The sequence below is a fragment of the Bacillus rossius genome, chromosome 6, assembly GCF_032445375.1.
Source record: "Bacillus rossius redtenbacheri isolate Brsri chromosome 6, Brsri_v3, whole genome shotgun sequence".
Classification (NCBI taxonomy): domain Eukaryota; kingdom Metazoa; phylum Arthropoda; class Insecta; order Phasmatodea; family Bacillidae; genus Bacillus; species Bacillus rossius.
Genome location: NC_086334.1, coordinates 12,774,613 through 12,800,460, shown reverse-complemented (window position 1 = coordinate 12,800,460; position 25,848 = coordinate 12,774,613). Strand labels below are relative to the sequence as shown.

The following is a 25,848-nucleotide window of genomic DNA, read 5'->3' as shown; positions in this document are numbered from 1 at the left end:
TTAGCTCAAGTTATATTTCCATTATTCCTCCAAAGTCTTTTCAAAGAATTAATTGTATTTTAGTATCTTAATACAGTTTACTAAGATATTTTTGTGGATTATTGGTCATAATAAACAAACACAAAAACCAAAGAGTTACTGCAATGTAATATCCATGGTTCCAAACTTTTCAACAGTTCAACATTTTTGGTTAAACAAAATAGCTAGGATGCTCGTTGATTAATAATAAATTTTAATATCAAAGACTATGGATTGATACAATACCAACATGTCTGATCCAAACGGTTCTCCGAGACCAAGTACTATTCAAGTAGATATTGCAGCTGTGAGTACGTGAAAATTGGACATATTTATTCTAATAAAATGTACTGTTTTTAGGATTAAGTTTAAATTTTTTGTCAGTTTTACATGTAGATATAAAAATTAATTTATTTTAAACGTTCATTGTATTCCGTAAGTAGGGTTTTGACAGATTTTTTAATATATTTTCTATGTATAATTATATTTTCCGAAATAAACATGAACTTATGAATCGACAGACATCAATCGTAAAAATGGTGGTAACGAACTATAAAAAAGGGTCAATTCACAGTAAACAATATATGCTTAATCACTTGGGAGTTAAATAGACACGAATAAAGATTTAATTATTACTGAATAAATGACGGACAACAGAAAATTATTTCGTACATAGCTAGCTTGAACACAAGGAAGATAAAACATAGCTACAAATACACACATTTAGGACACAACTAAGTATCAAAATTTCCATCCCCTGCCTTAACGAAGGTTCAATGACCTCTACATACTCGGGCAAATGTCCCTAAACCTAATGGATGCTCACGCGAGAGATACCCTGAATTGTTTGAGCGCTATTTGATACTTCTTTTAATTGAAGTTTTTTTCAATGGCTAGTGACCAGTTGCACCATCCTGCACTTCGATCCGCGATTCAACGATCTTAGCCCGAGAATGATCCAAGGTCATTCTTCTAAACTTTGCGCCAAACACGTACTGGGACCAAACGATCTTTGTTCGCGTTAACCGAACTTCGATACATTTCCAATCCGCGACTGCAGGCAACGGCAGCGTCGAAGATACGTCAGGTGCATTTCTACTGGCGGGCTGGAACGATATGAAGTCGCTACAATCGATTGTGACACGGTGAGCGAATGGTTGATGCTTTTGGTTTTACTTTTGTCAAGTATTTCGTTATAAAAAAAATTATGGATATTAATTGAAAAAAGGAAAATTAATTTTTTTTATTAGCATATCATGCTGGTTTGACGGGTTTATTTTTTTTGGAAGTAAAATCATTGCTGTACGTTGAGAAACTTATTATTTTACCGTCCCTCAAATCGTTTTCGCACCTCGAGTGCTGCCGCCCTGGGCAGATTCCCCGGTCGGCCCGCCTGTGAACACGCAGGTACACGCTAGCGTCGCTTGTCCCGCACCGTGCACGATGCCGGCAGCTGGCGCGGGAGACGGGGCTGACCGAGGACGAGGTGGACGAGTACCGCGAGGTGTTCGCCCTCTACGACCTGGACCGCGACGGGGAGATCAGCTCCCGCGAGCTGGGCTCCGCCATGCGCGCCATGGGGCTCAGCCCCACCGAGGCCGAGCTGCAGGCCATCGTAGACGAGGCGGACGCCGACCGTGAGTGCCCCCCTCCGCTCTCCCTCCCCCTCCTGTACCGTCCCTCTTACCCCCCTCCCCTGCGGGGACGCACCACGACGCCGACAGCTGGAAAACTGCTGCGTACCACAACGCCAAAATACACTGACGCCGAAAAATGTCATTGCAGGACTGCTACAAAGGTTGGGTTAGGTTAGACTAGGTTAGGTTAGACTAGTTTAGGTTAGACTAGGTTAGGTTTGAGTGTGGTATTTCGGCGTTAAGGTACATTTACGAAACACGCACAAATTCATTCAGTTGTTATTTCGGCGTTGTGGTGCACAGCAGTTTTCTAGCCGTCGGCGTTGTGGTCAATTTTTGACATTCGGCGTTATGGTATTTCGGCGTTGTGGTAACGATCCCCCTGCGGAATTTCAGTTCTACAGAATAACGTTATTTTTAAGAAATAAATGTTTGCTATAAAATACTGACTAATTACTATGTTGATTATTGGTAGGCATATAGTTTGTTTGGTGAGAACCGAACACATTATTTATTTTACACGAAATAAAACCGTCACATTTGTAAAATAAAAACCATTTATGATACTAGCTGCACTCGATCAAAGTTTTCAATCGCCGTGTAATATGATGTGAATAAAATCAGGGTCGTTTATCATAATTAAAATGAAGTAAAACTTGAAATAATTTAGGCCAAAACTACTACCGTTGAGTGGCTTTTCAGACAGATGCCGTATAATATTTTTTTTGGAAAAGTAGGATGCTTGGATGAATTTATCTTTCAAGGTTTTTTTTTTTAATTTGCCCGAACGTAATTAGGCTAATAGCTGCTAATTTTTCTCAGAATTTTTACAAATGAAATCTCTTCTCTGTGCTCCGTACCAGAATATACACCTTTTGTGTTTGTATTCTTGTATCTGCGCTCATTTTCCTTTCCTTGGTCTTGGATTGGGTCCTACTCGGAACACAGCCTATTCTTTGCACGTTTCCAGATCATCTTACACTAAAATAAAAGGTAGACCATTCACGGCTCCACATCTTCCTCAGGTTCCGGCGCCATCAACTTTGAAGAATTCCTGAACCTGATGATAAAGAATGCGAGTGAAATCACCGAAGAAGATCTGAAGCAAGTTTTCCAGGTGTTCGATCAGGAGGGGAAAGGATTCATCACAACTGACAACTTGAAGACGGTGATGACGAACCTGGGGAAGAAGTTCACTCGCGAAGAAGTTGAAGCCATGATGAGAGACGTCGACGTGGATGGCGACAGCCACATCAACTTTGAAGGTTAGTTTCTGATAAAAGTTTGGCAATCACTAGGGGTGCGCTGTCGTTTGTTTCGTGATTGGTAGAGACCTGCAAAATTCGCGGATCCATTTCGTGATATGCTACAATTCAAATAATTATACCTTAGTGCTGCTTCTGCCACTGGTTCGCTGTTTATCTGGGGTAATGAGGGCCAATTAGAGACCCTCGCTCAAAGAAGTGTCGAATCACAGACACTCAGTCGAGACGACTCGCAAGTCAGCAGCCAATGAACAGGTGGCATTTGCCCGAGTGTGTAGAGTGTAGTGAAGTCTATCCTGGATGTCATTGAACCCGCGAATTTTTCCGGTCTCTAGTGATTGGGCGTGTTACTTACTACTGTCAGCACACACCAATAACAGTAGTTCAGTGCTGAAGCAAACGCGTTCTGAGTGGCTCGGCGAAATAAGGCAACGAACGGCTGCTCTCTCAGGCGGCGGCCAATAACAAGGAAGACACCGCTGTTGTGGGTTTACCTCGTTGCAGTCTATTGGCGTTCAGATTTTTTTTTCTCGCGAAATATGCCTGCCAGTAGTAATTAGTATAAGCAAACAACTAACACATGTATGAAAGTATATTAGAAACTAAATTTCGGCAACTATAACCCATGCAGACTGTTAATATAGGGGAAATCCATCTAATGGGGTATAGAGACTTGCAAAATTCGCATTATGTTCTGGTGTTAAGGTTATAATTAGGGGCAGGCGTTTTTCGCGAAAAGATCTGAATGCGTATTAGACTGCAACAAGGTGTGCGCGTACCTGTGGTTTCTTCCTTGTGATTAGCGGCCGTCTGCGAGAGAAGTCGTTGCCTTATTTGACCGACCCACTAAGGAAGCATTTGCTCCCGCACTGAATCCCTGTGATTGGTGTTGTAACAATCGATATGTACCTGGGATAAATTCACCCAATCACGAAACACAGACGATGCTACAGTATTTTGACTTTCATCTAGTCTCGAAATCTTTTCGCGAAATCTGCATGCCAATAGTTATAATCAATAAACGTGTTCATTGGCTTCTGCCACATGTCACCTGCTGAACGGATCGCACATGATCGGGTCAGAATTTTTTTCTGTGTAACATCTTAGCTCTCGGCAAACGGCTTTTGGTGGGAGTAATTTCGTGAATGCGACGGAAATGTGTAACAGGAAGTTCCTGTCGACGGTGCTACTTACTATCTCTGGCGGATTTACAAAACAAAAGTTCACAATGACTAAGGAAATAGTTATCGTATTAATGGTTTAATGAAACTTAACAAGCTGGGCAATAGTATAAACAAATTCTTGTCGAATATCAGCAGCGAATTCTAGCGGCGGGTGCGAAAAGTATGTGTAATTCGCGTCCAGAAATAGACTTTAAAACACATTTTTCGTATATTTATATCTCTCGGCATTAATTTCAAAGAGTTATACGATAAATTCCGTGACCGAGGCCAGATTTTCATATAAGAAGTAGTGTATTTGCAATATGAGAACACACGAATTTGCTCGTTACCGAGATTAAACGTTACACATTTTTGGCGAGTACTGAAATACTCGCTCACATTTTTTTCCCTTCTGAATATGTATTTATTTATTTGTATGAACACCTTCTTTGTTAAAATGTGTGTATTGTCCAAAATTGTGTTTGTTTAGTTCCGACTGCGAAGTTGCAGGAGAGGACTTTGTTTTGTAGTTTTATTTATGTTATAAAATAATGCTATTTTTTGGTTTCTTGATGTTTATTATTGGAAGTCCTCATTTTCCTTCGAATAACATTAATACTTATACACATGTGATATGATTATCACAGGACTGAAAACATAGCCTACATGTTTTACTCTCAAGGGAAACGCATAAAGCATTAATACACCGGGTCTTCAGCAGAGCGGTCAGATAATCATAATTTAAATCACGTGGTAATAACGAGCGTCCACTACCCTCAGCTATGGAAAACTGAATCACTCCAGAAACAGATCAAGAAATTTAATCCGGTACCTACGTGTGTGCAGGATTGTGCGATATAAACAGCGTATGAGATGATTCGGGAGTTTTCAATCATAGGATTGAAGCCCAGGGGCGGATGTTACGAATAAGCTTACAATCCACCCACTTTAATATCTCGCACAAAAGCATCTATTTGTAAGTTTTAACAAGATTTTGACTGTTACAGAATTGGTTTCCACAATGATCAAGAGGTGAAGAAAAGAAACCCCGAAGAGCAGTTTGTTCAGCGAGGTTCCACTGGCAGTTACAAGTAAAATGTGACCACACTATATTTTTTCTTTTTCTAATTTAAGCTATGAGGACACATATAACAAACAAAAACATTCTGAAATTCTTTCAACGCAGAGATTATTTAGATCATTTATTATTTTCCGATGTTTTACGATATAATGTGGCTGATAAGATATAAGATAACTCGATGTAAAAAAATATTGTAATCCTTTTGAAGATGGTAAATTAAATAAATGAAACACACTTTGAAGTAAAAAAAATCATGTATAGGTTGTGTTGTATTTTAATAGCCTTTCTTGATTACAACAGTTGGAATGTGCCAAAACAAACAAATCACTCACTACTCAAAACGTTCCATTCATGTGCCATAAATTTTTGTGATCTCGAAGTCAATGAAATTTCTTTCCTCTGCTTAGAAAAATTATTTACTTTTTCTTAAACTCAACACAAAGATGAACCTAATAGCCGACGATTCATCACGCATCTGAATAAATTTATCACAAACACAATCCACACACCTTTTGATATTTAACCGTTACTGGCTTCATGTATGCAACGGATTTTACTGAAAAATAGCAAGTGAAAAACACTTCAATTTCATCTGTAATTCTAAATTTATAAAACTTTTACATAAAATATGTAATATATTACTTTAAAATACTGTTAAAAGAGCTTTTATTTTAAATGATACAATGGTATTCCCTTTACTTACTGTAGATTAAAAAGTTTAAAATTTTTAAAAACTAAATTTTATTAAAACATTTTTAAATAATTGTTTTACTAACATAATTAAAAGAATTTCTTACTATTATCAGTTAGCTTTAGAAAAAGGATGAGCATTGTTTCGGTACATTATTTACACATTAGTTAAGATTACTTACATCTTTTGCCATTCACGTAGTGCACATAAACACCACAACGCTGTTTAGGACTGAATAGTGCATTCCAACAGCTAGCGAGCAGGACTCGGGAGTGCCATGCTACAGCACAGGATCAGGGTCATAAGACCACATCTGTCCATCAGCTCGGAATCTGCTATCCCGTGACCACATCTTGCAGTAATGTGTGTCCGGCTCCAAAGTGCCGTGAACGAATGGTACTGCGGTAGACGCTACATCAGGATCAGTGTTCTCCGACTGGTTGCTGACAGGGCGACACCCATCAGCTCGGGGTCTGATGTCTCGTGACCATAGTGTGTCCGGCTCCAAAGTGCCGTGAACGAATGGTACTGTGGTGGACGCCACACCAGGATCTGGGTTCTCCAACTGGTTGCTGACAGGGACACACCCATCAGCTCGGGGTCTGATGTCTCGTGACCATAGTGTGTCCGGCTCCAAAGTGCCGTGAACGAATGGTACTGTGGTGGACGCCACACCAGGATCTGGGTTCTCCGACTGGTTGCTGACAGGGAGACACCCATCAGCTCGGGGTCTGATGTCTCGTGACCATAGTGTGTCCGGCTCCAAAGTGCCGTGAACGAATGGTACTGTGGTGGACGCCACACCAGGATCTGGGTTCTCCGACTGGTTGCTGACAGGGAGACACCCATCAGCTCGGGGTCTGATGTCTCGTGACCATAGTGTGTCCGGCTCAAAAGTGCCGTGAACGAATGGTACTGTGGTGGACGCCACACCAGGATCTGGGTTCTCCGACTGGTTGCTGACAGGGCGACACCCATCAGCTCGGGGTCTGATGTCTCGTGACCATAGTGTGTCCGGCTCCAAAGTGCCGTGAACGAATGGTACTGTGGTGGACGCCACACCAGGATCTGGGTTCTCCGACTGGTTGCTGACAGGGAGACACCCATCAGCTCGGGGTCTGATGTCTCGTGACCATAGTGTGTCCGGCTCCAAAGTGCCGTGAACGAATGGTACTGTGGTGGACGCCACACCAGGATCTGGGTTCTCCGACTGGTTGCTGACAGGGAGACACCCATCAGCTCGGGGTCTGATGTCTCGTGACCATAGTGTGTCCGGCTCCAAAGTGCCGTGAACGAATGGTACTGTGGTGGACGCCAAACCAGGATCTGGGTTCTCCGACTGGTTGCTGACAGGGCGACACCCATCAGCTCGGGGTCTGATGTCTCGTGACCATAGTGTGTCCGGCTCCAAAGTGCCGTGAACGAATGGTACTGTGGTGGACGCCACACCAGGATCTGGGTTCTCCGACTGGTTGCTGACAGGGAGACACCCATCAGCTCGGAGTCTGATGTCCCGTGACCATAGTGTGTCCGGCTCCAAGGTGCCATGAACGAACGGTACTGTGGTAGATGCTACACCAGGATCTGGGTTCTCCAACTGGTTGCTGACAGGGCGACACCCATCATTTCGGGGTCTGATGTCCCATGACCATTGTGTGTTCAGTTCCAAGGTGCCATGAACGTAATGGTACAGCGGTAGACGCTACACCAGGATCTTGGTTCTCCGACTGGTTGCTGACAGGGCGACACCCATCAGTTCGGGGTCTGATGTCCCGTGACGATTGTGTGTCCGGCTCCAAAGTGCCGTGAACGAATGGTACTGTGGTGGACGCCACACCAGGATCTGGGTTCTCCGACTGGTTGCTGACAGGGAGACACCCATCAGCTCGGGGTCTGATGTCTCGTGACCATAGTGTGTCCGGCTCCAAAGTGCCGTGAACGAATGGTACTGTGGTGGACGCCACACCAGGATCTGGGTTCTCCGACTGATTGCTGACAGGGCGACACCCATCAGTTCGGGGTCTGATGTCCCGTGACCATTGTGTGTCCAGTTCCAAGGTGCCATGAACGTAATGGTACAGCGTTGGACGCTACGGCAGGATCACGGCTCGCGGATCACAGCTTGTACGACTGGTCGCTGATCTGACGGGCTCGGTCCCGCCTCTTCTCGTGCTCTATCGTGTTGCACAGGCAGCACGTACAGAACACTCCTCCAGCCTGGAACAAGTCACACTGCAGTCAACAGTCTAGCCTTTTGATAAGATCTATGAGAGGGTTAGTGCTGTGTTACTGTAATTTGATTCTATTTTTTTTTTTTAGGTAGGTGGTGATTTGTTCCCTCAACTGAATTTTTATTTATAATTGACTATAGTTGGGTTGGATTCCATAATCTTCGTTCCGTTGACCAAAAATGACTCCCACCAAATGCCATATACCGAGAGCTTAGATGTAACACATAAAAATAATAATAATATAAACTGAAGAGATCGTTCGGTTATTAATTTTTTTGTTATGTATTGCGAATATTTAAATAATTCGTAACTAAAACATACTTTCTGTTAACAGAAATTAACCTGCTTAAATGAGTTTATTAATACTTAATAAGAAATAAATAATAGGATACATTTGTTCATGCAAATATATTATACATATTTTTAATTTTTTTTTTCATTTTTTAATCTTCTAGTTGGGATTCTAGGAGGGTCATGGGTCACAGGCACGTCATAGTGTTTCAAGAAATTCCCCAACAGCCTGGGGTCCAAGACTTTTAGGAAAAAAAAATGTGCTCTGTGGCTAGAGGCAATAATCGTGATGGGTTGTATGTGTGAAGGGGGAAGTGGGGTGGGGGGTGGATGGAGGCCCCCACCTGCAGCAGGAAGGCGGCGACGGCGGCCAGCGCCGCCTCCAGGAGCCGCGCCTGCGCGTAGCGGCCGACCTTGAGCAGGCAGCCGCCCTGGTGCACGTGGTGGCAGTCCCCCGAGGAGGAGGAGGGGGAGGGGGAGGAGCGGTCCTCGGAGCAGCAGGACCACGGCACTGCGCCCTGCGCGCGGTAGTCGGCCGGCCCGTTCGCGCCGCAGCACTGCAGCTGCACACAGCCTCTCAGCTCTCAGCTCTCGGACTCAACCGTCAAGCCGAGGGCAGTTAGTTCATGAACTAGTGGATATCAATCGTAAATTAAAAAAAAATTATAAATATATATATATATATTTTTTTTAGTTTTTGAGTTGTAGGTATTTATTTTTCAAAAATTTTAAAGACCCCACATGGGACTAACAACATTTCCTACGCAATCACAAATAATCCTACTATAGACATGAAATCCAAAATTTAAAAATAAAACAATCATGCTATACTTTTGGAGGAAAAAAAAAGGGGGGGGGGGGGAAATTGTCTGTAAAGTAGGTATACGGACGATAATTTTACGTGATAACGTCACAAGAAAACATTGATGAAAAAAATTGCATACATTTTAATTTTCAATTATTATTTACAGTTTTTTTCGCAAATTTAATTTAAATAATTTGTTTAAAAATATAATCACGAACAATTAGTTTAAAAAAGCCCGCCTTAACCTGTTCGATATTATAGAAGATTTTCCTCGCGCACGGTGGTTGGCCTTGTTCTTGCACGCTCGGCTCGTGCGGAACGTGAAAATTTTTTCGTGCGTGCAGCCGGCGTTCATCGATTTATAAGACGTTATCACGTCAAAAAAAATTTTTTTTTCCCTTAGTTTTCGAGTTATAGCCATTTTTTTTGAACACCCCACATGAAACTTAAAAACCTTTCAATGCAATCATAAATAATCCTACTATCAAGCGCGGCTCCAGAGGAAGGGCGGGGGGGGGGGGGGGGGGGCGACAGCCCCTTCCGAGCCCAAATTTTACTACTTATTTCTTTGTAGGGAATATTAATGTTAACTTAAATACTTTCGTTAATGTGCTAAACACTTCTCTCAATCAAAATTTGTACGGAAATACCAAAATTTCAGTAAGTATTTGAGACCATATATGTTGTGAATATCCCAAGGGCAATGTCGTGATTATTAACTGCATCCTCCTGTGTGTGAGAGCCCTGCCCGAGAGGTCTTCCTGGAACCGCCATTGCCTACTATAGCTATGAAATCCAAAAAAAAAAAAAAAAAAAAATCATGCTGTACTTTTGGAGAAAATGATTTGTAAGACATACGCGACGTGGTACTGTACTCGGCGAGAGATGAAGGTGTGTGGGGCCCTGACCTGCTCCTGCAGGGAGTCCCTGGCGGGGTCGGCCCCCGCGAAGGAGAAGGACTCCTGCACGAGCCGCGCGACGCCCTCCGGCATCTCGGCCCTCAGCACCAGCGCCCAGGCCGCGGCGCCCGCCTCGGCCAGCAGCAGCAGCACCAGCAGCGCCGAGAACTGCAAGGCACAAACCAGGGGGGGAAGTCTACAACTCACCTAGTTTCGCTTCCCTGCAAGAACCTCCGAACATTTCCCGAAGTTTTGCGTTTTTGGTACTAACGCCACTTCAGCCGCTAAAACGGAAGTTTCCAATGAAAACGAGCTTGTTGTGACTGACCTAACCTAACCTAACCCTTCGAATTTTTTTTAATTTAAATTTTTTTTTAGAGAAATCCGAAGTTGCACGAACGTGGTAGCTTTGAATATATATACTGTATAGAAGTTGCGAGTGGATAGGATATACTCTACGTTTTTCAGAAGCGTATGATGAGCAGCTTGGGAACTTCACCGCTGCAGTGCGCTGCCGTAACGCCCTGTATCGTCTTAGTTGTTATTTACACGTTAGAGCGCAGCACTGTCGCCCGCTGTCATTCCCCGCACCCACCATCTATCATTCACTGCAGCTCAAGGTCGTTCAACGGGTGGGGGAAGGGGTGTTTGAAGAGTTCCGACACTTGTCCGCTAGGGACCACCACAAGTCGATGCCCTAGAGATGGTGGCGATTGCGGCGGTGAATTAACCAACTACCTCAAAACCTTATTAGAAATTTTAACCTGGGCTGGCGACTTCTATACAGTATATATATTCAAAGGTGGTAGGGAACCGAAACTACGTGAGTTGTAGGCTTCCCGTCACGGAGGCCAGCGTGTACTCAGGAGATTAGAGAAAGTTACAGATGGAGCATAAATACAGTTTGTAGGTATCTCTGCTGAAGCCAGGGGACGTAAGGGGGAAGCAGGTCACCGCCATATTGTTCCATGAAGAAAATCGCATGTATGTATGGTGGTGGTAAAGTGCATGAATATTAAACAAAATAAATACTGTTGACTCGAGAAAAAATGATTGTGTACAAGAGTATGTAGTAAACTACATTTCTATATACTATGTAAACAAATGGCCGCCATCTTCTTACGTGAACAAACTGGCCACAGTGCTCAGAGCTTATGCTCCATCTGTAACGTTCTCTAATCTCTGCGTGTACTTGGAAGCTATGCTCACCTGTGGTTTATAGAAATAAGATAATAAAAAGGACTGGAGTGATACTTAAAATACGGTTGGATAAGTATTAATCCAAACAAATTTAAAAAAAAAAAACATACTCAGTATACAATATTAAAATAAACACGTGTGTAAATAAATATTGGAGATAAATTTAAATTAATAATGATAATCGATAAAATGCTGAATGATTATTCTAATTTAATAATTTTAATTATTTATCATTTAAAATGCAAATAGATAATGCATACGGGAGGAAAATGTTACATTGAAATGCATGAAAACAGAATTACGCCACGGACTCGGTCGCAATGCTAGGAGGTTCAGGTTAGCAAAGAGAAATATAAAATGAGCATAACGGGACACAGCGAAAAGGGACAATGTGCGTAACGGGACACTATTACGTGCGTGCAGTCAGCGTTCATCGATTTATGAGACGTTGGCACGTCAAAAAAAAAAAACATAGGTATGGTAGTTATCCATGCACGAAGAAGAATTCTGCCAAATTTTCTTATGCATTCTACATTCTTACTCGTAATATCGTAATGTAACTAGCTTCATAGAATTTACATATTTGCACACTGGAATACTTGAAGTAATTGGTAGATCATTATTTAATGAGTGCAAATCCAACGCAAATATTCAAGGATTTTCTTATGTAATGTTTTCCTTTTTGAGGGTGACAGAACACAAACAACTCAGATATTAAGATTTGTAATGTCCATATTAAATTATTTAAAGTCTACAAAATGTGTTTTTAAGATGCTGAAATGCGAGGGAAATATTTTTGTGTAGTGTAGTTTGTTGGCACAGGGCAAGCAGCACAGGCGCTTTAGGGGAGACATAGGCTCGTACATGGAATGTTTATGGGCTTTGCACAGGCTGTCATTCTTCCAAAAATAAACTCTGCTGAAGTTTTAGTATTTTTTTCTATTAGAAAATAAAATGTTACTATGCGTAGCATAATATTCTGCTTCTTTAAAACTGTCAGATCAAATTGAAATTCAGTTTTTCGTGCCTCATAACACTTATAAACGAATTATGACATATACTTAAAAAAATAGGTACCATATAAGCACACAGAATAACAACCAAAAACACATGACATACACGAAACAACACAACACACAGATAAATAAAGATTGATAACGTTCATATTAACTAATTGGTTATAAGTGGTTACTTTGGTTTTCAAAAAAAAAATCTTAAACAGAAACTAAAATGGAGTATACAAAATAAATATGTAGATTATAAAAGTTTTAAATAACTTTTTGCTTACGTTTTTTGACCAATGAATGTTTTTAGATTATTCAAAAAGAGTCACTTATTCTATAATTGCAAGTTAAAATTCTTAATCCAAAGGGAGATATTATGTCTGAAGCATCAAAAATAGCAATCAAAAGTATATAATAAAATGTGTATCACTGATTGAACGTCTAGTAAATAGAACATGCAAATTAAATTTATATAGGAATGTAGCATATTTAAAAGCCTGAAATTTATAATATTAATTCAAGATTTTTTTCTGCATAATTTCAATTCTATTTCAATCAAAATTAGTTATTTAATTCCAAATTACGACACAAAATTCTACTTCATAGCTAATCAATTTTAAGAACAAACTATACAATCAGGTATTGATGCAGAGAAAGTAATAAATATAATAAGACCTAAGATCTTCCAGTGCAACTAATATAATTATCTACATGTTGGTGAAAGATAAAAACTTGTCCTCCACTATAACTCGAAGGTATTAAAAGTGGACACCACGTTCAATGTCATTTCTTACTATGTGATAATTCTAATTAATTGAATTAGTTTTTTTTACTAAATGTTATACAATTAATGCTATCGTAATTCAGAAACGTTTGTTAACTTGAAAACCAGATCTGGACAGCTGAAATATCTTGCTGAATAGTTTTTTTTTCTTCAGCATCTTTTCTTGATTAATTCTGATTACAGTTGGAATACCCTATCATTTATTAAATATTAAAGAGTAGTTGAGATAAACTACTACTTTGCGGAACATCTAATACCATGAAATTGCATTAGCACATTTGACTGCAAAGCGTCTATTTGTAATATAATTAAAACAAATATATACCACGCATTGATTGACGATGCCTAAAATTGATAACCTTTTAATAATAAGATTGTGTTGGAAAGTATAAAATGCATTGCACATGTTGAAATAAATAAGAGTATTTTATTTATATCTGGATGTTATACTGGCGCGCAAGCGCGTACACACAGATATATATATATCTGCTAGATAGTAGTTTTCATAATATATTGCTGACATAACTACATTAATTTATTAGGAGAAGTAATGTATAAGCTATTATCAGGCTAACGAACCAGTGAAAATTCACTCTATTTAGGTAGCCACTAATTTTGTGGTGTGTAATACAAGGGGTTTTCACCTCCTGCTCCTTTATTTATTACATGACGGTTTATTACTAAACAGCATTAAGTATTTTCGCATCGATTAAATTAGTTTTTGCTCCGCCAAGGAAATAACCTAATATAACAAAAAAAAAAAACTAAAAAAAACTTTGTATGAGATTTTTTATTTGCTGGTAGTTATGGGCCCGTGTCGCGTGAAACATGGTTTCAGTTTCCACTGTAAGAGTCACACTTCTTTATTTCCCTCCTTGTTCTGTGCTACTCACCCCCACCGGACACTGCTCGCCGAGTCTCCCCGGGTCCTAACACGTCAACACCTTTCCCTAGCACCGCGTGCTATTTGCCGCTTCCCGTCTCGAAAAAAAATTAGCACATAAGATAATTTGAAGCAACTTGATAAACCAAAATTATAGCCACAGAATTATGTAATTTGTAAGAAAGTTGTTACGTGTTCAAATTTACACTTTAAACATTGTAAGTAATTCTGAAGGAAGAGGGAGGGGGGGGGGGGGGGTTTAGTCTATAAAGTCGGTTTACAGACGATAATTTTACGTGATAACGTCATAAGAAAATATTGATGAAAAATAGCATACTTTTTTCAATTTTCAAATATTATTTACAGTTTATGCAAATTTAATTTAAATAATTTGTTTAAATATAATCACGAACAATTAGTTAAAAAGCCCGCCTTAACCTGTTGGCCGGTTCTTGCACGCTCGGCTCAGGCGGAACGTGACAATTTTTCGTGCGTGCAGCCGGCGTTCATCGATTTATCAGACGTTATTAGACAGAAAATAACGGACAATTATTAGCATTCACTTTTGCCTTACAGAAGAAATAAACATTATTGAACTCCCACAAATCTTTTCACAAATTTAACTAAAACAATCATTTAGGCGCTCTGGTGACCACTTTATAAATATTTGGATAACAAATAAATCCTAAAACTAAAAGAGGTTCATGTTTAATAATCCCCATGATTTAATTAAGTTTCTGAGGGTTTCATTGTATGAAATAAAAAATTTATACTCCTGCTTAAACCTGATGTAAGCTATTACCAAGAATTCTTTACTCAGGAGTACTGTTAGTTCCAATAAAATATAGTTTTATTCAAATAATATGAATATTTCTCAATAAGTAGGCAAATCTTACAAAACTAGTGTCATCTAAATTCTTAGTCTTCAGAAACTGATCGATTTAAGGTCAGTACTATCATTACCTAAAATTCCGGCGATGTCAGTATGAAATGTATAGTTTAATTTTACATCTCCAACACTATCACTGATTTAGTACTTCATTTAAGATTTTGAAAATGCCTATTTGCAAACAGTTGTTTGAATAGCTTTCCAGTATTAGCTGCGCATATTAAGCACGGTAAAAAAAAGCCAAAAGTGTAATAACAAGGTTAACTTTTCTGCGGCTTTAAAACCAAATAAATAAAATGTTTATACAATAACTACATGCTAGTAAGCACACATATTTTAACTAAACACACTCTTTTAATATCTAACATTTATTTCAAAATAACTTTACCATCGACAGTGCAAGCTCTTACAGCACATCAGGCTACTCGACCATTGTGCCTTGACGACTATAATTTACACAAATATGTATATATATATATATTTCAAGAAAGAATAAAAAACTTTATTTAATTTGAAAGTATATTCTTTCGACTCTATTGATAAAAATACGTTTAAATTAAAAAATATTCAAATTTTTGGAGCACAGTAAAAAAAATGCATTTAACCACGAATATGCGAGTTAAACTTCAGAACGATCCAACAGCAGTCATATTTTCAAGACAATTAATTGAAGTTGGTAACGGCACTGTACCTACAAATCCAGAAACAGGAAAAATCAGCTTATCATCTGATTTATGCAACATCGTAGATTCAAAAGAGGAATTAGTAGACAAGGTATTCCAAAACATCGAAACAAAATTCAAAAATCATGCATGGTTGAGCGAAAGAGCCATTCTAGCGGCTAAAAATGTTGACGTACACGATATGAACAATAGTATTATAAACAGAATCGAAGGTGAAACAATGACATACAAATCTATTGATTCAGTAGTGCACCAAAATGAAGCAGTGAACTTTCCAACGGAATTTCTCAATTCACTCGATGTTCCAGGATTACCACCACATATTTTGAATTTGAAAATTGGTGTGCCAATTATATTGCTTCGAAATATCTGTCAGCCTAAATTATGTAATGGTACACGATTAGTAGTTAAAAAATTAATGGATAATCTTATTGAAGCAACAATTTTGATTGGACTTCATAAAGGTGAAGACGTATTACTTCCACGAATGCCACTTATTCCGACAGATATGGCGTTCGAGTTCAAACGACTTCAATTTCCAATACGCCTTGCGTTCGCTATGACCATCAATAAAGCACAAGGACAATCTTTGCAAGTGTGCGGTTTGAATTTAGAAAATGAATGCTTCTCTCATGGACAGTTATATGTCGGGTGCTCCAGAGTCGGTAAACCATCTGATCTATATGTTTATGCAAAAAATGGGAAAACAAGGAATGTAGTCCTTCCATTAGCTTTACAATAAAAATATTTAAGCTAAACACATTTTTATTTCTTCTATTACATTCCACAGCCATGCACAGTAAAATATTAAATTAAACAATGAATTAATATTAAACTGTGCCACAGCAAAGCGTGGCCGGGTTTAGCTAGTAGTCTATATTTCTATATAATTATTGTACAGCGGGACTCTTAAGTTTTTTTGCAGGAAATCAACTAAAAAAATACCAGACTAGTTATACAACTTATATTTCACTGTTATGAAATTATGTAATTCATGCTGAGCGAACAACATAAGAACACATAAATTTGTTCGTTACCGAGGTTAGATGTTACTGCACGTGTTAAAGACACATGAAACTACAGTAAACTCGTGTAATAACATCATGTCAGTGTTAAGAAGACTGTAAGTGTCCGCTCTACCACTCTGGTTCTGGGGGTAGAGCGCCTGCCTTGTGACTTGTAGGACCCGGGTTCGCGCCCCGGCTCCTCCAAGGCGGATTGCCCAGACAAAATGGTGGCATTTTCTCTGGTAGGAATACAATCCCTTGTAACAAGTCAGGCTACCAAAGAAACGGTGGGTGGAACAGAAAAAAACCTTCCAGGTGGCTTCCAAATGGGGAGCCCGTTTCTTTTCTTGGGCTCCCCATGCGGTGGCCATTCCAGGGGTTTCTCCGGGGGAACGGAGTTTTGCAAAAATATTTTTTTGTTGTTTTGTAGTCTTTTAGCATTATCATTCCACCATTAAAAAAATTTGCTTTTGTACATAAAATATTTGAATAATGTGTTTTATCAGTCAGTGAGTTGTGTAGGTACCGATGTTGTGTGTTCAACCATTTATCAGTATATATTTTCTTAAAGTACTTATTATTTACAGTTAAATTTTAGTCACAAACTATTGACCAATACCTCTGTTATGTAGTATTTTAGACGTTTTTGAAGAAAAAAATTTTTTATTCTTAAAAATATTATTTCTGAAAAACTACGTAGTTTTCAATCAGGAAAATCGTCTTTAACATGTATATTTTTTAATTATCTTACAAATAGACGCTTTGCAGTCAAATTTGCAAATGCACGCGTCAAGAATTATCGCAAGAATATGAATAATGAGGTACAATACTCCGCACAATTAGTCCACCCGCCTTACAGCGGTGTCGTGAGGGAGCGGGAGATCAAGGCACTTGTCCTGTTATCTCTATTCACTGGCGGCTAACTTCTTCGAAACATGCATAGATAAGCTTGTGTTACGTTATGACAAATGCCTCGATAGTTTTGGCTTTTATGTATTAAAATAAGTAAGACCCTACTGTACTTTTGGTGGTAGAATTACTATGTTAAGTAAATTTCCTTTTTTTATATAGCCTTTCGGAGGTTGAAAAAAAAACAGCCCTCGTACTTCAAAAAACTAGGTCTCAGTCTCGGTAATTAGAGTTTCTCCCCCCATGGTGAGCAGGGGGAGGGGCACCCACCAGCACGAGGCGGCCGCGGTGCAGGCGCGCGGCGCTCTGCCAGCCCAGCACGGCCGCCAGGATCACGGCTACCCCCAGCACGGCGAGCAGCGCCGGGGGCCCCAGCGCGGGGCGGGGCAGCAGCCCTCGCAGCGCCTGCAGCAGCCACAGCAGGCACGAGCCGGCGCACAGCAGCGCCGCGCCCGTCACCTGCGCCGCGCGCGCCACACACGCTAGAAACCCTGCAGCATGCGCTGGGAGGGGGAGCGGCCAGCCATGCAGGGCCGGCGCGTCCACACAGGCGAACTAGGCAACCGCCCAGGGCGCCAAGTAGCTGGGGGCGGCGCAGCACGACACATAACACCTCATATCATATATGTTCAACGATTATTGAAACTAGATGAAAATGGATTTTTGTAACAATTTTGGAATGTTTATATTGATATAAAGTAATTATTTAAAGTCCACGGTGACCTGTTTATGATTTGTAATAACTAATAAGTAAAAAAAAAAAAGCACACAAGCCTGGTTTCATTTGATTGTTGACAAAATCTTAGGCTTACGTGATGTATTTTGAGGCAAGGAAAATATTTTTTGGGGTGTCCGGCCGGGGGGGGGGGGATATTAAAGTTTTTCGCCTAGGGCGCCAATTTACCTTGCACCGGCCCTGCAGCCATGGCAACGTTTTAGCTGTGACTAACTTCCCTCACTGACTATTCTATATCACACGGGCCTCCGAGAGCCAGAGGGAGATGGATACGCCATCCTAGCACAAGAATTCGTCGAAAGTTTAGACTTCGTTCAACTACTTCGTTCGTTTCAACCGGTACTAAAGTACCAAAAGTTCCATTGAAATCATTGAAATATTTGTCGGCAGGTGAAATGGGTTGACAATAAACTGGTTAGTAGCGTGGTGGCAACCTAATCTCTACATATTCAGTAATGTGTTTAATGAACAAGTGCTGGAGCCTGTACTTAGGGGCTCACCCTAGAAGTTATGCAGCCAGCCCTCACTGTGTGTGCTGCAGGTGGTCTACCCACCAGATAGTCACTAGCGCCTGAACTCCTGAAATAAACACATATTCGCTGACTATGCTTAAAGTATTTTTTCTTTTGTCTGCTAATATACGCTATTAATAAAATATAAAGTAATTAAAATTTTTAATATGCTGCTTTAAAAAGCCTCTATTTTGTTGTTGGACTGTATATCGCATTTTATTTTACTATGCTAAAAAAAACTCATCCAGAGAGTATCACAAGGTGCTTATCCAAGTATATCTATATGCCGCTGTGAACTGTCAGAAAACCCAGAGAGCCTGTGTTATGGCCGAAGTACATCCGCTGATATCACAACAGCGCCAAGGACAGATTTCTCCAATAAATAATAAAGGCATATTTCTATTGCTTCGTTCCTATATGTAATCCCTGTTAGGGTATAATAGGAGATTTATCAATCTAGTAATAATTTTATCTTCAAATCATATAATCTTTATATTAACTTATTTTCAAAAGGTTTATCGGGGTTAGTGAGAGATTATATTGACTTGTCCCCATAGTTAATGTTATATGCATATTATATATCTTCATGTAAGATTAATTTCCTCTATCCAAATAAATGTTAAAGTAAACAAAATAAATAATATTAAACAAAAGTTTTCTTCTTTCTTTAGAATCTTCTGAATATATGCCATCACCAAAAATTATAATAAATATTTTCTTCACCTAAAAAGGGGTTTTAGACTATTATATTTATCACATCATGAAAGTGAACAAATTTTCCTTCTTTCTTCAAAAACCTTAAATATATTCCATAACCAGAACTAAATTTTCTTCATCTATATTTAGAATTTATCTTCATAATGTTTTTATCTTTAAAAGGTTTGTGCAATGGGAGTGCATGACTTGATGTAAGTTTTTGGACATACGCCATTGCTAAGAACGTTTTCTGTTGAAGAAAAACTAATAAATAAAATAAATAAAAATACACAAGAAAGACAAAAAACACACAAAATTAAGCAAACAATTGCTGTTGTAAACAAGAATATAAACACCACAAAATATTCCGAAACAGAAATATGGTCAATAAACAAAGAAAAAAGTACTAAGTGAACAAAAAAACACACAAATGATGACAACACAAAAATATTGAAACCAAAATAATTCAGCACAACAGTTGAAACGAGACAAAAACACGACAAAACGAAAAGACAAAAAAAAAATACAATAGTTTTACCTAAACAGAAACAAGCGTATTTTTATTTATTTTATTTATTAGTTTTTCTTCAACAGAAAACGTTCTTAGCAATGGCGTATGTCCAAAAACTTACATCAATTCATAATGTTTATCACATAAATCAACTGGAGAGAAATTCTTCTAAAATTTTCTTACAGTCAATCTTCATCGCTGTCCGTTTCCACAGATGCATACCACCGGTCAAATTCTTCTAACCGTTTCCCCATTTCTGTTACTAGGTTTCTCCAAATTTCAAAAGAATTCTTATTATGGATAAGACTTCGAAGATCTTGAAAGTCATATCCTAGTGTCAGTAATTCTTGAGTATATTTTTCTCTGATATCTTCTGTCTTCTTACATTGATTTAAAACATGCAGTACTGTATCTTCTACTTCACAAATCTGACAAAGAGGTGACTGTACTAATCCGAGTGAATAGAGTTTTGCTTTAAAATTTCCGTGGCCACTGAGAAATTGCGATACATAATAGTCCGGTGTGATCCACCAAGCGCCAGCGCCAAGGACAGCAAAAAATCCCGTTCAGTTTATGGAAATGTTATATATATATATATATATATATATATATCAGCGGATAAACTTCGGCCATAACACAGGCTCTCTGGGTTTTCTGACATTTCACAGCGGCATATAGATATACTTGGATAAGCACGTTTTTTATATATATATATATATGATGAGTTTTATATATATATACCATACACGTTATGAATTGGCCCGCTAGATTATTGAATTTTTGTATTGAACCCACCCACGCAATTTAAAGGTTGGCCAATCTTGTTCTACACCATGTCACCATTATTGTGATATATGTGGTGGTATCTGTGTTACAGCGTAAAATGACACGGTAACATGCAATTATAGTGTAACCGTCCCTCTTTCCTCAGTTATTTATTAAATATTGAATACAAAAGATTGGGTGCGTACCGAAAAAAAAACCTTTATAACAAAATCAAAACAACAACAAAATCAGAGGGTTGAGAGGATGTTTAAAACCATACATTAAAATAAATTAACTTTATTGGAAAGATTTTACCCACATAATAAAATTTTAAGGAATCACAAAACAGTGTGGGATTTTCTTTTTAACTGGTCAAAAATTTGAAGATTCACGGCATATTTATAAATACTGTATAATTGCTGTAGAAAAATACAGAATGATTTAAAATGATAAACTAGTTCCTTTACATATCAATTTAAATTGAATCAGCGTTTTACTTTTCATATAGTTTACTCATAACATTTTAGTCCGATTACAAAAATTTCAGTGTTCGTAGTTATTGAGTGGAACATCATGGCGCCTTGGAACACGGCGTAGACGACATGGTTTGCTTATTCCGGGACACGGTAGAAGCCAGTAGATGGAACGCCATCCGGAAAAGCGGTTGAATTTCGGATAATTGGAGGACGGAGGACGGATGATACATGTAGAACCGATGGACTGGAGCACCCACTACATAAAAAAGGAAATATTACTCACAAATAAAGTTCTGGAAATATATAGAATGATTAAAGACATATTCCTTACATCATTTAAAGCAAACTATGTCGTTATTAACATGGATACAGTTCCCAAAATTGACAGAGCAATACGTTGGTATGGACGTGGATTATATTAATCCAACCAACAGTAAACGCCTTGCAATGAACAAGTCATTGCGTATGAGGATGGATCAAAGACACAAGGTGCAGTCACGTAGAGCAACTTGTGTGGCACACAAGCGTGGTGTCAAGTCTATGAACGTAGAAGGAAGTATCTATTAACATCTTTATTATCTTGTAACATGCAATTGTGATGCTTATGTGAAAAAATACGGTCCGATAAATAATACAGCACAATATTTACCTATGAGAGCATTTACTTTTAATTGTATTTTTAACTTTATTCCATGTTTCTAATTTTTCTGTAAATATTTGTTTTATGACTCAGATTTATATTAATAATATTTTTCTCCAAACGGTGTAAGGAATAAGCCCTGTTAGTGGCGGTAACTTCTTGTGAATAACCAAATCACAAACCTTTTACATACAATAGTCTTCTATAGCTAGAGACCGGAAAAATTCGCGATTTCAATGACCTGTAGGATAGACTCCATTATCCTCAATGCATGCGGGAAAATGACATCTGCTCATTGGCTCCTGACTCGTGACACCTGTTAACTGGGACGCTAGTGATTCGATACTTCTTTTGTTAAAGGTATTTCATTGGCCGAGTGTCATTCAGATAAACTGTTGCCCAATCACTGATGCGGTAAAAAGGCAAACGTTTTTGGATTCTAGCCTATCGCAAAGGAATCCGCGAATTTTTCCGGTCTCTATCTATAGCAAAATTTCATAAACAATCATATATCGATCTGCGACACTCGTAACCTATGATATAGGTCATCTGTGAGAAAATTTTTGGGATTTTAATTAACTAATAGACATGCTTTAACAGATAATCCCTATTCCCCTCTCCCGGGCTCCCGGATCAAAATAGTTAACTTCAATTGTCTACAGTTCCCTGACAATCACAAAGCTTTTTTTTTTTCGAACACGATAACGGATGTCGTGCTGTAAGACACGACGCCACTTTATTCTGTGCAAATATTACTCAAAGCAAGCAATATCTGTCGATGTGCCCGACCGCTGATAAGATATCAGAGTCGTCTTGGCTGTGAAAGTAACGTGCGACGAATCTCTGTGACTTTGATACAAACAGACCAGGTTTTCCCTGCCCCTTTTACCTCGTAGAGAATTCTAATGTTTTCTTTACGGCGTAAAACTGTAGACCCCAATGACGACAGCTACAAATAACACATTAAACGTAGTTAAGTTATAAGAATAGTAAGTAAATATTCAAAAATGTTTTTTTAAGCATCTTTATGCACAAAGTTTATTCTTTGTAGACAATTTTTTATCCTTTGACAATCTTAAATGGCAGTTACAGAATCACACTACCACACAAAACTTTTAAGATGAAACACAGAAAACCAGGGATATAACTGCATCATGTCTGTAGGCTAAATCAAACATTCTTATCACAAAATGCATGAAGTCTTATTTCATATAGGAAAAAATAGCAGGTTAAGTATGCATGTGATGTCAAATAATTATTGAACAAGCTATTAAAATGCACAGCTAAGTTTAAATTCCAAATTACACATTTAAATTGCATAACTGTAACTTAGGTCAATGCTGACTCGTAGCTGTTAAGTATTCAGCACACATAAATATAGTTAATTTCTTATCGCTCACGTTAGATCACTTAAAAATATACTTAAAATAGTTATTGAATTAAATGTTAGCCTCAGTTACCAAACTAACCAACTCAGATTTCAGGATTTTAATCATTCTGTATTTATTAACATTTGCAGACTTTTTGTTATTTTATGCAAAATTTTGTTTTCTACGGTTTATTTATTGGTTGGAAAAGGGTTGATAACAGATAGAATGGTAAAACGTAACGGTCAAAAAGGATTAAACTTTTATAATTAAGAATTGTGGTTGCTAAACGAAATGCGGTTGACACGCAGACAACACCCGGAACTTTCGATTCAAATTAAATGTCTGCGCAGTGAGAGTCGCAGATTCGATGCGACCACGTCCCTTTTTTTCCCGACACGAACGCATAAAATAATTCCCCATTAAATTACGAGTCGTCGCTTAAAGTCCCGTTACTGAATAGAAGACCGCGCGCCAGTTCGGTGCCTAGCGCGTAGAGGCGACGAGGCGTGTGATCCTCGAGCTAGTCTCACCCTTAGCGCCCCCGCACTGCAGTACGTCCAGCCCGTCTGTTACCTTAATGCCAACTGTATAAGCTAATGAGCCATTTGTGCATGATTACATCATCGCACCATTTTTTTTGCTAGACATTACAGATGTATGAAAACGCCAAATGAATACTTATCTGCGTTATCTAATACAAACATATTTTGAACTGATAGCTTTCGTATATATCTTTCTGCCATCTTAGTTATTCGAAAAAAATCAAGATTGGCGGAAAAAGTAAGTTTTGTGTGATGGCTATAATAACGATCGTACTATACTGAAACATAGAAGTGTTTAAGGAAGGGGCGATAGAGAAGTACGAGCAAACACGAATAAAATTTCTGATAGTTGCATACAATTATTATATTGAGAATATTAAAGGGAAGCCTGAAACTTTATGTGGAATAAAAATGTTTCGCCAGTAACAGACACACTTGTTGTTAAAGACTAAGGGGGCATTCCCAGAAATTCGGGTAAGGCAGCGAATAAGCACTATTTTGTTGAGATACAACCGTAACCTAGAGTGTCCACTTGGCGACTTTTTTTTTTTTTTTTGTTGCCGCTACGAGATGGTAATTTATAAATGTCTGTTGAGACGTATCGTAAAATGCGAGAGGACCATCGAGATGAATTCACGGGAAGTGACTATTAAATAACCAGCACGGCGTGTGAACGAACTCGCGAAGCTTGCCTGTCCAATCAGAACTGTGCGTCAGACGGCTCCCCTGGAGAAGTGTAGCGGGAAACAGATCACCTCGCGCAGGGGTCGGTAGACCGCGGCCCGCGAGCCGCACGCGGCTCTTTTCATATGACCTTACGGCTCTACAACTGCCTGCGCTGCCACAACACGGAAGAAAAAAAAAGCCCAACTAAATCAAGCGGCCCAATCACAGCGCTCGCACCCCACCATCGAACCACCCGCCTCCGCACTCGAACAAGTTTTATCATTAGAGCTCTACTTATGAGTACCGAATATATTTTTTACATTCATGTGCTCTTTCTAGGTATACTTTATTTTTTAAGACTTTAAGTTGAATTTGTGAATAATGTATTTTAATTTCATCTCGTTTCTTTGATCGTCTTAAAATTCCATGTAGGTACAGAGAAGAAGAAAAAAAATGTTGCGGCTCTCAAAATTTTTTTTGGAGAATCTGTTCACTAAATATTTGGCCGGACGCGTTTGCTTCCGCACTGGGTGGCTGAGATTGACGTGCTCCTGATTGGGAAGAGGGGATGGGGGGGGACAGTCTGTCACGAAACACGGACACTGCTGCACAGTTTTGGCACACAGCTGGTCTGGAAATAAATTCCCACGGAGAAGCGCTCGGCCCTCTTACTCACCCCGTACAGCACCGCGTACGACAGCACGATGTACTTGAGGCACCTGGCGGAGAACGACATCGTCTTCTTCTTCCTCCCCCGCAAAGGGCAGAGCGCCGGCGTGGTCTCCGCGGCGGTTATGGCTTGGGCGGATGGAGGGGCGGCACCCCGTCAAGGGGAGGGGGGGTTATCTCTCGAGGAGGAGACCTCCCCCTACTCCTCCAGGGCACACCTCCACCTCCCCCCTCCACCACACACCCAGCTATGTCAACGCGTCGGACGCGCCCTGACGCTCCGCAGGCATCTGGCTCTCCCCCCTCCCTCTGCCTCAATATTCCACTTTATAAATAACTGCGGCACCTCCTCCACTTCTACAAACCTGCCTTAAGGCTGGGTTCATGAACTTCGCGAGAAACGCAACCAGGATCAGTGGCGGATCCAAGGGGGGGCCACCAGGGGAAAGTGCCCCCCCCCCCCCCCCCCCCCCCCCCCGAAAAACCAGTGGTCTGCTACATTAATATTGCCGACAAAAATGATTGTTTCTGAAACCAATAAATTTTTTAAAATATAATTAATGAATTTCTTGTAGAATCATAAAATCTGCTGTGTTTGGATGTTATGTGTGGTGTGAGTAGATTAAATACAAATTTAGTAATTTTAAGACATTTTTTCCTCTGGCTATTCTGAAATCCTAGAGTTCCCCCCTCCGAAGTGAACCTCTGGATCCGCCACTGACCAGGATTCACCCTGGAGGGGTGTCTGGATCTCTGGATCTGGTAGAATTACCGGTTTATTTCTTCAGAAGCCATATTATCCAGTGCATTTTTTTACCCTTTTGG

The 25,848-nt window shown here is 39.5% G+C and overlaps 2 protein-coding genes across 2 annotated transcripts; one reads left to right on the top strand and one right to left on the bottom strand.

The window, feature by feature from the left end:
* The first annotated feature begins 196 nt into the window (after positions 1-196).
* LOC134533506 (calmodulin-beta-like) lies at positions 197-5,422 on the top strand. Its single transcript, XM_063371028.1, has 4 exons — positions 197-325; positions 1,472-1,655; positions 2,681-2,920; positions 5,091-5,422. The coding sequence occupies exons 1-4, from the start codon at positions 269-271 to the stop codon at positions 5,117-5,119; spliced, it is 510 nt and encodes a 169-aa protein (XP_063227098.1). The 5' UTR covers positions 197-268; the 3' UTR covers positions 5,120-5,422.
* LOC134533505 (CD151 antigen-like) lies at positions 5,423-25,091 on the bottom strand. The gene is made up of 5 exons (XM_063371027.1): positions 25,031-25,091; positions 17,711-17,899; positions 10,091-10,249; positions 8,722-8,940; positions 5,423-8,072 (listed from the first exon to the last, which is right to left on the bottom strand). Exons 1-5 carry the CDS (start codon positions 25,088-25,090, stop codon positions 7,971-7,973), a joined length of 729 nt encoding a protein of 242 aa, XP_063227097.1. The 5' UTR covers position 25,091; the 3' UTR covers positions 5,423-7,970.
* Positions 25,092-25,848: the final 757 nt, after the last annotated feature.